General features: G+C 45.0%; 1 protein-coding gene across 1 annotated transcript; it reads right to left on the bottom strand.

Moving 5' to 3' along the window:
* Window positions 1-258: 258 nt before the first annotated feature.
* On the bottom strand, window positions 259-12,284 carry LOC124011995 (bromodomain-containing protein 2-like). Its single transcript, XM_046325319.1, is given in 13 exon segments — window positions 259-1,520; window positions 2,681-2,806; window positions 3,030-3,355; window positions 3,517-3,788; window positions 4,172-4,375; window positions 4,508-4,636; window positions 4,903-5,376; window positions 5,621-5,713; window positions 5,715-5,812; window positions 6,195-6,342; window positions 6,683-6,820; window positions 7,132-7,438; window positions 10,580-12,284. Coding segments are annotated over 13 exon segments (2,466 nt in total). The 5' UTR covers window positions 10,612-12,284; the 3' UTR covers window positions 259-1,401.
* Window positions 12,285-12,601: the final 317 nt, after the last annotated feature.

The raw sequence follows: 12,601 nt of genomic DNA, 5'->3' as shown, positions 1-12,601 counted from the left end.
CATTGGTAGTGCAACACTATGGGAATCAGACCCGGGGGACACAAGGACAGCATTTAACCACCCCACTGAACCCTACTAAGATACCATCTAGAAAAATATTTTTTTTCCCACAGATAAAATGAAGTCTCAAAATAGTCATTGTTGTGCATTACTCATGCAAGTTATAATGTCTTGCAAGAGAGATGTGACCCTTTCAGGAGTCTGTAGACTTGACACATCCTGGACATATCCAATTGACAGAACAAAACAAGGGAAGAATCTGTTTGCGTGTGGGCAATGCTGAGATGTCCTCACAATTTATTTGCAGATTGGTCACAAGATATAAACAGGTCATTTACAGAGTGAAACGCAGGAAAAAGTTAGCTCACTTAAACCATTTGTGTACCATGGACACCCCTCTCAGGCTGTAGAAGTACATGCGTATGTTGCAGTCTTGATGCTCTTCGGTTTCTTCATGTATACTGAACCAAGGTGCTTTACAACGCAGAATTACATCAAACACCTGCATCAACAAGATGAGAAACTAAGCAGGGCTGCGTTTACTGTGCGAGTCTCTCACACACACACACACACACACACACACACACACACACACACACACACACACACACACACACACACACACACACACACACTTTACCTTCTAACTCCTTGTCATAAAACAACTAAATGAAAAACAGCCTGTCCACACCTTTACTTTCTCCCCACATTTGGGGATTCCTTAAAATTCTTCTTTACAAAAGAAAAATAGATATTTATATATTCGTACATAGTATATACACAAAGCGTGGAGAGAAAGACATAGTACGAGATGATCCCATAGTTCTGGACTATCTATCCTCCTCGCTTTCTAGAGCTTGTAGAGATCCTGCCATCTTGAGGTCCTTCCATCTTTCAAGAGCCAGTAGAGATCCTGCCATCTTGAGATCCAGCCATCTTGAGATCCTGCCATCTTTCAAGAGCCAGTAGAGATCCTGCCATCTTTCTAGAGCCAGTAGAGATCCTGCCATCTTTCTAGAGCCAGTAGAGATCCTGCCATCTTTCTAGAGCCAGTAGAGATCCTGCCATCTTGAGATCCTGCCATCTTTCTAGAGCCAGTAAAGATCCTGCCATCTTGAGATCCTGCCATCTTTCTAGAGCCAGTAGGGATCCTGCCATCGGCTCTTTAACCTATGAGACAACGCATCATCTATGTCAACCCTCTAGGTTTCTAGAGCAATGAAAAAACCCAGTCTCTCTCCATACACTCTTTCTGTTGGGACTGGATTCTCTCAACACATCCCCATCTTTTTTAATTCCGGGTCAGTTCTGACTATAGTCTGACCCGCCTGCAGCTCTGTTGGCAGTCCTGCTCTGTCCTGTCTGGGGTTCGTGGGCTCAATGCCCATCCCTCTGGAGCTTTCAGTCCGAGTCACTGGTGTCAGAGGAGGACGAAGAAGAAGATGAGGAAGAGTCTGAGCTGGAGCTGCTGGCGCTGAGGCGAGACGCTACGGCGTGGGGCTCGACTGCACTGGGCTTCTCTGCTGAGAGAGAGAAACCGATAGACACAAGGTCAAATACTTGGAATATAATGTTGATATAATGTACAACCCACACATTTTGCAAAGACCTGAGCTGATCTCTTTCATGAAGTACTATGAAGGTGGATAGGGCCATACATTAGAGAAAATGTATTTTAAATACATTTTGGCTTGTAGTTCCACATCTCTGAATGCTCAGAAAGTATACTGAACAAAAATATGAAATGCAACAATTTCAAAGATTTTAGAGATAAAGTTCACATAAGGAAGTCGGGCAATTTAAATGAATTCATTAGGCCATAATCTATGGATTTCATGACTTATTTACAGATAGATATGCATCTGTTGGTCAGATACCTTCAAAAACAAATCTGAAAACGGGACAATATCTGGTGTGACCACCATTTGCCTCATGCAGTGAGACATCTCCTTCACATAGTTGATCAGGCTGTTGCTTGTGGCCTGTTGTCACACTTCTCTTCAATTACTATGTGTTGATGCTGGATATTGGTGGGAAATGGATCATGCTGTTATACACGTTGATCCAGAGCATCCCAAACAGGTCTGGTGACTATGCAGGCCATGGAAGAACTAGGACATGTTCAGCTTCCAGGAATTGTGTACAGATCCTTACAACAAGGAGCCGTGCATTATCATGCTGAAACATGGGGTGATGAATGGCATGACAATGACCTCGTCGCGGTATCTCTGCGCATTCAAATTCCCTCCGATAAAATGCAATTGTGTTCGTTGTCAGCTTATGCCTGTCCATACCAATCTAAACTTGAGACATCTGTGGCATTGTGTTGTGTGACATTACTGCACATTTTAGAGTGGCATTTTATTGTCCCCAGCACAAGGTGCACCTGTGTAATGATCATGCTGTTAAAACAGCTTCTTGATAATCCATCCACCTGACAGGTGTGGCGTATCTTGGCAAAGGAGAAATCCTCACTAACAGGAATGTAAACAAATTTGTGCACAAAATTTGAGATAAATAAGCTTTTTGTGCTCATGGAACAGTTCTGGGATATTTTATTTCAGCTCATGAAACATGGGACGTACACTTTACATGATTGTGTTTATATTTTTGCTCAGGGTAGTTGTCATGTCTGATGTGTCTATTCTTTGGGCACTGATGCAGATTTATTCCGACTCACCTTTGGTTTTCTGAGGCTTCTTGCCAGAGTTGAGCTGCCCGCTGACATCCAGCAACCTCTGCTCCAGTTCCAACTGCTTCTCCAGAGCCAACTCCTCCCGGGACTTCCCTGCTCCACCTTTCTTCCCTACAAACAGAGAGGAGACCATGGGGTTAGATGATGCAATGTCTGCATCCACCAACCGATCCAAATAAACAGAGACTAAGTCACTATGATGCTACCCAGTGAAACCCTTGAAATTTGTATGACATTTGCGTGAAATTGTGACAGAAAGGCCCACCAGGGACACTTAACAGGGACCAGAGAACATTAGAGGGGGACGGGGGGCTACACACAAAAGCTCCCTCACCATAGGGCTTGCGAGGCTTCTTGCGGAGGCAGGTCATGACGTAACGTTCCAGCTCACGCAGCGTGGACGGCTTGAGCGTCTCAAAGTCGATCTCTATCTCCTCTGGGTTGGTGTCGCGCAGCGAAGGCTCGCGTGCCTGGATGATGTGAACCACGCGGCCCAGCTTCTCCCCGGGCAGCTTGTTGATGTCCAGGCTGAGCTGGCGCTTCTCGTCGTAGCTCATGGGCGACACCTCGTCCTCCTCCTCGGAGTCGTAGTGGGGGAGCATGGCGGCAGCGCTCATCTGGTGCATGCTGAGCGTCACTGCCTGAGACTTCTTGGAGGACCTGAGCGTGAGAGTGTGATTTAATGATTCAATCCTGAAGGTGAACATTTTGCTTTTGTCAGGAATAGATTTTGGGAATGGTTATAATACGAAGTAAATAAATCATATCATGACAGAGATGTTAAAATCGATAGACACCGCTTGCCAGTAGAGGGAACTCACTTGCTCTTGTTGCTCTTCTTGCCAGTGCTCCTCTTGCCCTGTGTGGAGCTCCCCCCTTTGCTGCTCTTGGGTGTCTTCGACATCTTCGGCATCTTGGTGACCTTGGGCATTTTAGCCGGCCGGATGGGTGTATCCTCTTCGACTGGTACCCGGCTTCCCCGATGCTTCTCGGGCTTTTTCTTCTTCTTCTTGTCCTTCTTCTCTTTCTTCCTCTTAGGCTTGACGATGGGGCCCTGGGAGAGTGCTGCCAGTTGCTCATGAACTGCTTTCAGCTGATGGGACCATGGAGAGGACACGGTCAGTGACTGTTGTGGAAAACACTTCCAGCTCAGGTTTACATAAATACTTTTGTATTTAAAAAAACAAGTAAATATATATATATATACTGTGCATCTATTTTAATTTTTATTACCTGCACTTTCTTGATTTTTCTGACAACTACATTATTGAAGAAAAATGTATTACTACAACAGATATGTGGTCGTCTCATCTAGCTGGTTTAAGATGACAGCGCTAAGAGTAAGTCACTCTGGATAAGAGCGCCTGCTAAATGACTAAAATGTTGTGATGTAACGTAGTGTGAATGTTGATGTGTGTGTGTGTGGTGTGGTGTTGCGGTGGGCGCAGGGCCGGGTCAGTCTACCTGTGTACACACCTGTTCCTGCAGCTCGGCCAGGCGGTGTGCTCGCTCCTCCTCGCTGTCCGAGCTGGGGCTGCTGTCGCTCTCACTCTCGCTGCTGGGGTCGCTCTCAGATGAGGACGAGGAGGAAGAGGAAGAAGATGAGGAGCGCCCACCCATGGAAGCGGGAGGGGCCGCAGGCTCGTCGGGCATCTTGGCAAAGCAGAACTCAAAGACGTCCTGGAGAGAACGAGAGGAAGGCATCAGATCAGTGCACTCAGCTGTACCAGCCTACTGCTCAAAGACTTAAAAAAAAAAAACTCAGCCAAGAAAAGATACATCTCCGTGCTTAAAATGTGTTTTGACCCGTACCTGTAGTTTGCGTGCCATGGCTACCACGTCATGGTCTGGAGGGTTGTACTTGTAGCAGTTAGAGTACATTATCCTCACGTCGCCGGCAAACTGCTGGGCGTCCCGGTACTCTCGACTGTCCATTTTCCTCTGCAGAGGGAGATGGGAGGAGGTTAACGTCACAGAATGACTGACAGTCTACCTTCATGGTGCTTGATGCAGATGTGTGGTGGAGCACAGGGGGCTGCTGGCTCATAGTCAGGGCCAGAACAGAGCAAATGGAACAGGAATCAAACACCTGGAAACCACGTTTGATGTATTTGATACCGCTCCACTAATGCCGCTCCAGACAATAACCCCAGCCCCGCCCTCCCCAATAAGGTGCCAGCCACCTCCTGTGGTGGCGAGGCATGTACCTTGATGGTGCTGAGGTCCATGGGCTGCTTGATGATGTGGTGGTAGTCGTGTAGGCCCAGCATGGAGGCGTCTACTGGTTTGTAGAAAGGCCAGGCGTACGCCGCGTGTTTCTTGGACAGCAGCTCTTTGAGAATCCCGTTGCAGTACCGGAGCTGCTGGCCCAGTTTGCCGCGCCGCACCGGCTGGAGCTGCACAGAATCTGGTAGGTCCTTTTTCGGCGGCTTGATAGGGCGCCCGCTGACTCCCCTCCTCCCTGCAGGTGCTTTGGCGCCCGCCGTGCCTCTGCCGCGGCCCATACCAATACCCATCCCCATGCCGAGCCCCAGGCCATGGCCTACCCCCAGCGAGGTGAGTGTCAACGGGGAGTCGGGCCCACCGGCCATGCCCATGCCAATCCCGCCAACGCCCACGGTGATGGGCATGGCCATGGTGGTGGGGGTGGTGGTGTCTGCTTTCCGCTTCACTCCCTTTTTCTGTTGGGAGACAGAGAGACAGGGGCTCTTGTCATTGGCTGAAAGCTTACCATTTCGGATAACAGAACAAGAAAATAACAAAACAAAGAAACCACACACAAAAAGAAAAGACGATGTCGGGTGATGTCGCTAATTTCCGGCTAACATTGTTGCAGTAGGTACTCTAAAGTAGCACAAACGGTTGCATGGCCATCAGGTAAATTGTATAACAACTTTGAAGTTTAGGGGTAAGTGAACACCGCACCTTGGCTGTGGGCTGTGTGGGGGGTAAGCTTAGCATAGCAGGAGTACTGTGGAGGGTGAGAGGTAGGCTCTTGGCCAGGAGCGTCTGTGGGGGGGGTGGAGAGCAGCGACTCTGGGGTATCCGGCGTGGGGGGAGAGTACGCGGACTGGGACACTGCCGGGACCTGGTGAGCAGTCGTCACTCCTCCTGGTACTGAGGCAAATGAAGAGGGAAAAAAGTGGTTATGCGTGGGAGTTTACACATATTCATGTGGTCCTGTGTTGCCGAGTTGGTAAAACCTAGCTCTTGTAACATCAAGGATTGAGGGTTTGACTTCCGATGGAGCCGCCCATAAGAAAAATGTATGCATCACTAGGTCGCGTCAGATTTTTTTTTAAACATCTGCTAAATGGCATATTATATGATATATAGATTGATAGATATACATGTAGATATTATTCATATTCACATTATCTGACAGAAGGAGTCAATATCAAACACATTTCCCCAAAATAGCCACACACAAAAAGAAACACTCTCAAACACATTCATTAACCACACACAGAGTCACACCCCCCCCCTCCCCGGTGCTCACCTGTGGCCCTGCGTCCTCTGCCTGGCTTGCCCGGTTTTCCCCGTGGTGGAGGAGGGGGCAGTTCTATCTCCTCCTGGGGCATCTGGGCAACCTTCTGAAGGAAAGCTTTCTCCAGGGACTGGGCCATCAGGACAATATCATCTGTTGGCTGGGAGACAGTCACCATGGAAAAGTGTTACCCGGCTGGAGATTACATTTAGGGCACATCGCTTCTCAAAATAGGATGTGAGATCAACGTCATCTCTATCAGATGGGTGATATCTTTAGACAGTCTATAAGACGGGGTTTATTAGTGCTGTAGCTCTGACAGTTTCCAGAGAAGTCAAATATAAATAGATAATACGATGTTGAGCTTTTTAAACTCAAATGGCGTTTTGACTCCCCCTAGTGTCCAGCAAGTAGCCGCTGGTTAATGGCTCATTTATGACAGTGAAAATGTTAACTGTGGTTACAGCATTTGTCTCACACACACACACACACACACACACCTTATTGTAGATGTAGCAGTTGGTGAACATGGTGTTGAAGTCCTGCATGCACTCGCTGGCGCTGCGGTAGTAGTTGTTCTCCAGGCGCCGCTTGATGGTCCCCATGTCCATGGGCTGTTTGATGATCTTGTGATAGTCCTGAGGCAGAGAGGAGCACGTTTACTTAACGCTGCCGTGCTAATAATACATATACGGAGCCTATTCAGCGCTGTATTGTCTGGAAGCTTGGAAGAAAGGCTTTTAGAAAACTGTTGAAAAGCTCCCAACCTAACATACGACTATTCTCAATACCTTAGTTCTATTTAGGTCTGAAAACTGAGACATCCTAATATGCAAATAGGATTAAATGATTTGAACATCTATCGAGAAATATCCGCTGTCCGTCTTGAGTTTGGCTAAGGTACAATGTGACTGGGCTCTCTGGAACAGTGGCTTGCAGGGACACTCACAGGCAGGCTGAGCTTGGAGGCGTCCACAGGCTCCTGGAAGGGCCATGCGAAGTGGTGCCTCCACAGGTACTTCATCATGGCTCTCTGGAGGAACTGCAGCTGGTTGGTGGCGCGGCCCTGCCGGTTCGTGTCGTACACCAGGGGCCGTGGTGACCCAGAGGGGGGAGCTTGCCCGTGGGGGAGCAACGGCGGGCCCTCGAATCCCTCGAACAGCAGTGACGGTTTCCGGATGCGCTTTCCGGGGCCCGGCGGGCCCTTCTCCATCGCCATGATGGCATGCAGGCCTACGTCGACCCCGCCCAGGGAGCTGTTGACGGAAAGGGAGGAGGGAATAAGCATAGAGCAACGGGGCAGGTGGAGAAAGGAAAAGGTATTGGATGACGCAGCAGCCCTCATTGAACAAGCCTTCTACTTAGGTAGCCCACTCAAAGTCTTAAATAACAGGTTAGCATAAAATATCCAGTCAATAGTGACTAATGCCCCCTCTCACCATGATTCAGTTTCAATTGAGCTTTGAGTCACAACTGCCTCATTGGCATTGACAGAAACTAGAGGATTAGCCAGGCTACCAGTACTGTGACAGACTGTAGAAAATATTATATATATGGGTGTGGTTTCAGGAGTTCTTGGACAGCTGGCCCCAGGCAGGCATTTGTGAGGTTCACCAAGTAGCCAAAAAGCTTACGCAATACACCATGACAAGGATGCACGGGTATATTTAGCTTTGAGCAGTTTGCATTGTTACACCACGAACCCTTTGACTGTTGAAACCTTTCTGTTGGCTGTGGTTTAATGCCCATGGCTGATAATAGCTGTGGGTTGGAAGTAGTCTCAATAGAAACAGTGTTATCTGTTGAAACTGTGATAAGAGCCCGGCTGGACATACACAGCAACAGTTATACTCATACCAAACATAGTGACATAACATGTTACATACAAGCAGCCTGTTAAATGAAACGGTGGATTTACTGGTATGCAGTGACCATTATACTGGTGATATGATCCCATTGTCCTGCCATTAAACACCCAGAGGCTTAGAGGGGAGCAATGATATAGAAATGGGGGAAGACAACACCTCCATTGCTTGCAACTGCCCATTTCTCATCTCCCTGGCAACAAAGCTAACGACTTGATTCCATTGGCTGGAAGGTTATAAAACATGGTAACTAGAACCCCCCCCCCAAAGTAGAAGTCCAAGTCCAGAGTCAATTGTAGTTTGTGCATCTAGCATTGTGATAGATACAACACGTTTTAACAGGAATCATAAAGAGTGCAGTGATCAAGTCACTCAGATCACAGGTGACCCTACCTAACCCTGTTCAAATGCACCATTGACTAAATTGAGCGGATTTATTTACATACGTAACCGAATGAGTTTATATAGACCAGTAAAACGGTGCAAAAAGCTTGTATTCATGTTCTAGTCCTTGTGAACATTAGCTATGTGTATTGGAAAGGTGCACTGTTAGTTGCCACTTATGGACAAATACTCCAGGTCTCTTCATAATTGCTACCAGGAATTAACTTTCTCTATAGGGACAATCTAAAATAATATGGAAAAGTTGCCAGTGATGCAACTGGGTGACATGTGCTTGCATAAGATAGGGAATAGGGCCTGGTCCTCAGAAGAGAGAAAAGTAGGGGTTAAATGTTTACGATCAATCCCCACTACTCAAATTCTCAAGATGAACTGACCAATTTTGAAAAAGTTAATATCAAAGAGGCCATTACCAACCATTCTATATACTGTAGGCTGTGTCTACATGTCCCCTTCAATCAGACTAGATCAGTAGAGCTGCATCTTCCTCATAAGTGAACACCAGATGAGACTACCCAACCAGAATTGTATATTCACCTGTAACTTACCTTGACACAAACAAATAACTGATGCAAACCATGCCCATTACGTAACCTACATGGAAGCCACGCTGTAGTGACTTGCTCCGTTACCAACAAAATGAAGACTGTTTTTCTTCAAGAAACTCTGAAACATGGGTTTTGTAGCCTATGCTGACCATGACAATCCAAGTCACAGATATTCCTTCTACTTGTAGCTTAATATCAGCTGGTATTCAAATGATACAAGTTGGAAAACACATTTGACACTTAGTGTACTTTATTATAAAAGTAAAAAACGTTAAAATACATAAAACACTTACATCACTGACACTTGTCAGCAACACAAACACCACGAGCTACATTTCCTTTAAAAATAAATGTTTGGGAAGACCGTAATACACAGAACATTATCCAATGTACATATTACCCTGACGGTTACAAAAAAATATATGTCTATTAATATTTTCCAGGTTTGGTGAGTAAAAAAGTAGTGAATATAGATTGTGAGGCCACTGCAAGGACCTGATGGGAAACTATCCCCATCCAACAATTAGATACTTGACTTGCACATGCTGATAAAATAAACAAACATTGCAATGACCCGGCGTTAGGCTGAAATTATATGACGGCTAAATGATCAGCACTATCCATAACCGTAATTCAGCCATGACATGTAACGTTTACCACCCTGTTTGCCAAATACATCCCTCCCAATCCAAATACAGGAGAACGAGACTCGCCAAATACTTCAACCCAGTAGTTAGCTACCAACCCAGCTTACCTCGTCTACCAAACCAGAATCACCGCTACGTTAGTTAATTATACTCAAATACATTGGTGATGCAGTAAGTAGATATATTAGCAAGTAACTTATTGTTATGTGACTACCAAAACAGCTCAGTTAACTTAGTTGGCTTTCACTCGAGACGAGCTTTCAATGGCTAACAATCGTGGCTATACCATATACTTATATCCATTAATTTGCCAACTTCGAGTTAACGGAAATAGATAAGTAACAAAGTAGACCTCCCGACGAGCATTGACCGTCTGCTAGTTAGAAACTAACTTAACTGACCCAGCAAACTTATCCCATGGTAGCCAGTTACTGAGCAATAATATACCCACCAAACAATCACAATGTGAAAGAACTTCGCTTAAACATTCACCCAGACATTAACCACGAGGAAGAGAAAATAAAAAGCAAAAGACAGTTATGCTCGAGTAAATCCAGTTTAGCGATATCACCAACTAACGTTAGTTCGCTTGTTATCATGCCAGATGGGCTAGGCAATCCTACTACCGCAAGGACTAGCTACCCGAGACGCTGGGAAGATGGCGTCGGTGCAGTACGATTTAAACGACAGGCGTCCCAAATAATTATTGTTCTATTTTGCAGATTGACGAGTGGTCACATCCTGACAATTGTCCAATATTGTTTTTTGGTTGCAAAATTATACAAACGCTCTATACCGACTGAGAAGTCTTGGTTTTAACACGTTCGGTGAACATGTCGGTAATCAGAAAGCATCCGTTTATAAGTGAATACTATTCCTAATGCAACAATATGCTTTCACATCGCAAACCTAAATTCAATTAGTCCGATCGGTACCTGTCATGGGGCGGGTTTATGGCCGTCTCCATCGCGATGGATCCGGATTCTGTTTAAATATCAATATTCAAGTTCCTGTTTTGCCCGTCCTTTCCTCCAGGCCCCACCGAATCCAACTGATCACTGCTTCAGCGAAATGGCACCTCGCGTCTATGCCCGACAATTTATAGACCAACCACGCATTCTATTGGATACGGAATGTAAGACTACGCCCTATAATTTTCTATTCGCAGTTGAACATGTCATCCAAAGTAACCACACCTCCAAACACCATTTGTTTTCCTATATGCTTCCCATCCAACCTATTCGCATATTGTTATTATCAATCAAACTACATTCGCAATATTACTGGCTAGACCTCCCAGCACTCAAAATGTGTACTTTGATTGGTTATTTTACGTAGTCTATTACGAAAATGCGACATCCAACAACCCGCCCTTTCGCTTATCAAATTACATTACGTCAGCGTGGGCAAAGCAACGAGAATGATTGGTCGTTGAAACTCCAGCGCGAACTTCCAGAGTAAACAGATGGCAAGTCATTGGTTAGCGAGTTCACTGACACGTATCTATCAGATGCTAACGTAGGCGGAGCGCTTAAACACATTTCTTTCCGTGTAGCCGCATTTGGGTTGTGTTGACGGAGCGCCATCTTGAAGTGCACACGAGCTTGACTGTGCATACATGAGATGTGTCACAAAGTGTACAAGTAATACCACAGCCTGCGTTGGATCAAAAGGGCGATGATCATAACGCCTAGTTTCAAACCACGTGCTGTCTGACCTAACTACATATTTTACCAGGAATAATTATTTCTGACTACAAGAAAGGCTACCATTATCCGAGGCCTACTAATGTCAGAACTCAACCAAGGCCTGACATACTATTAATAGCACAACAGTTGGACACAATAGCTTAACTCACACTGAAGCCGAGGTTTTAAAATGTCTTAGGGAGGATAAAGCAAACTAAGCTAAAGTGGCAAAGGAAATTACCCTCCATTGAATGACACAGCAATTCTCAACTCTTGCTGAAATAGTTATCAAATCAGATAAGAATTTCGGATACACACAACCACTTAAAAATGACTATAAGAGGACATTCTAGCAAAAGGTCGCATCTGTTAAGAATTTTAGAGAAAAGTTGCTCAACTTCAATAACACCCAAGTAGGCCGCATTCACGATTTGAACAGTTCAACTAAATCATAACTATAAATCTTACAAACCTTCGACATTAGTTGTCCAGAGAAAACCCTAACGTTAGTTATATCTACATTTAACAGACAACTAAATCCCCAAACATCTCCTATCATACCAAGATACTCATTCGACGAAGTCCACGTGCAACAAACTAGATTATACTGAATTATCAGCAAAATGCCAACCTTCGACAAAAAGAAACTCGTAAAGGTAGTTTTAAATCTCTACAAAATGGTTCCCAAACGATAATACCCATCCCCCACACCAAGGTTACACGTTCTCTTCAATGTCACTCCACTAAATCCTCGCGATTTTCAATATATACGGACAAAGAGTATACATTTCAAAGCTTCTAAATACAATGAAACTTGAAATAAAACATACATTAATGTGTCTTAATCTTGACTAAATACCTACAAAAAAAGAGTTTGCTAATTGACTCCCAGGGTTACATCAAATTAAACTATTAAAAATCTCAATTTGTAAATCCATTATGCAAAGTCAAAACTTTACTTCAAATTTCTCCTTGTCCTCCATCACGATACTTTTTTTTTCAACACATTTCCCTCAAACATGTCCGACTTCTTCATCATTCTTTGGGTGGGGGAAGGGAAGTCATGTGATGAATAAGCTCATGGCAAAATGCTTGCCAAAAAGTTGTAGGCTACACACTCACTGCCACAGGGAGAAAAAACAATATTGATATATCCAGAAATGGTCATCTTGCCGTTACAAATCATATTCTTTGTCCACATGTTGCTGTATAAAAGTTAATTCGACCATATTGTTGATAACTTGGCGAAATCCTGAACAAAGGGCACGC

The sequence above is a fragment of the Oncorhynchus gorbuscha genome, linkage group LG24, assembly GCF_021184085.1.
Source record: "Oncorhynchus gorbuscha isolate QuinsamMale2020 ecotype Even-year linkage group LG24, OgorEven_v1.0, whole genome shotgun sequence".
Taxonomy (NCBI): domain Eukaryota; kingdom Metazoa; phylum Chordata; class Actinopteri; order Salmoniformes; family Salmonidae; genus Oncorhynchus; species Oncorhynchus gorbuscha.
Note: the sequence above shows the minus strand (reverse complement) of the source record. Positions and strands in the feature narration are given on the sequence as shown.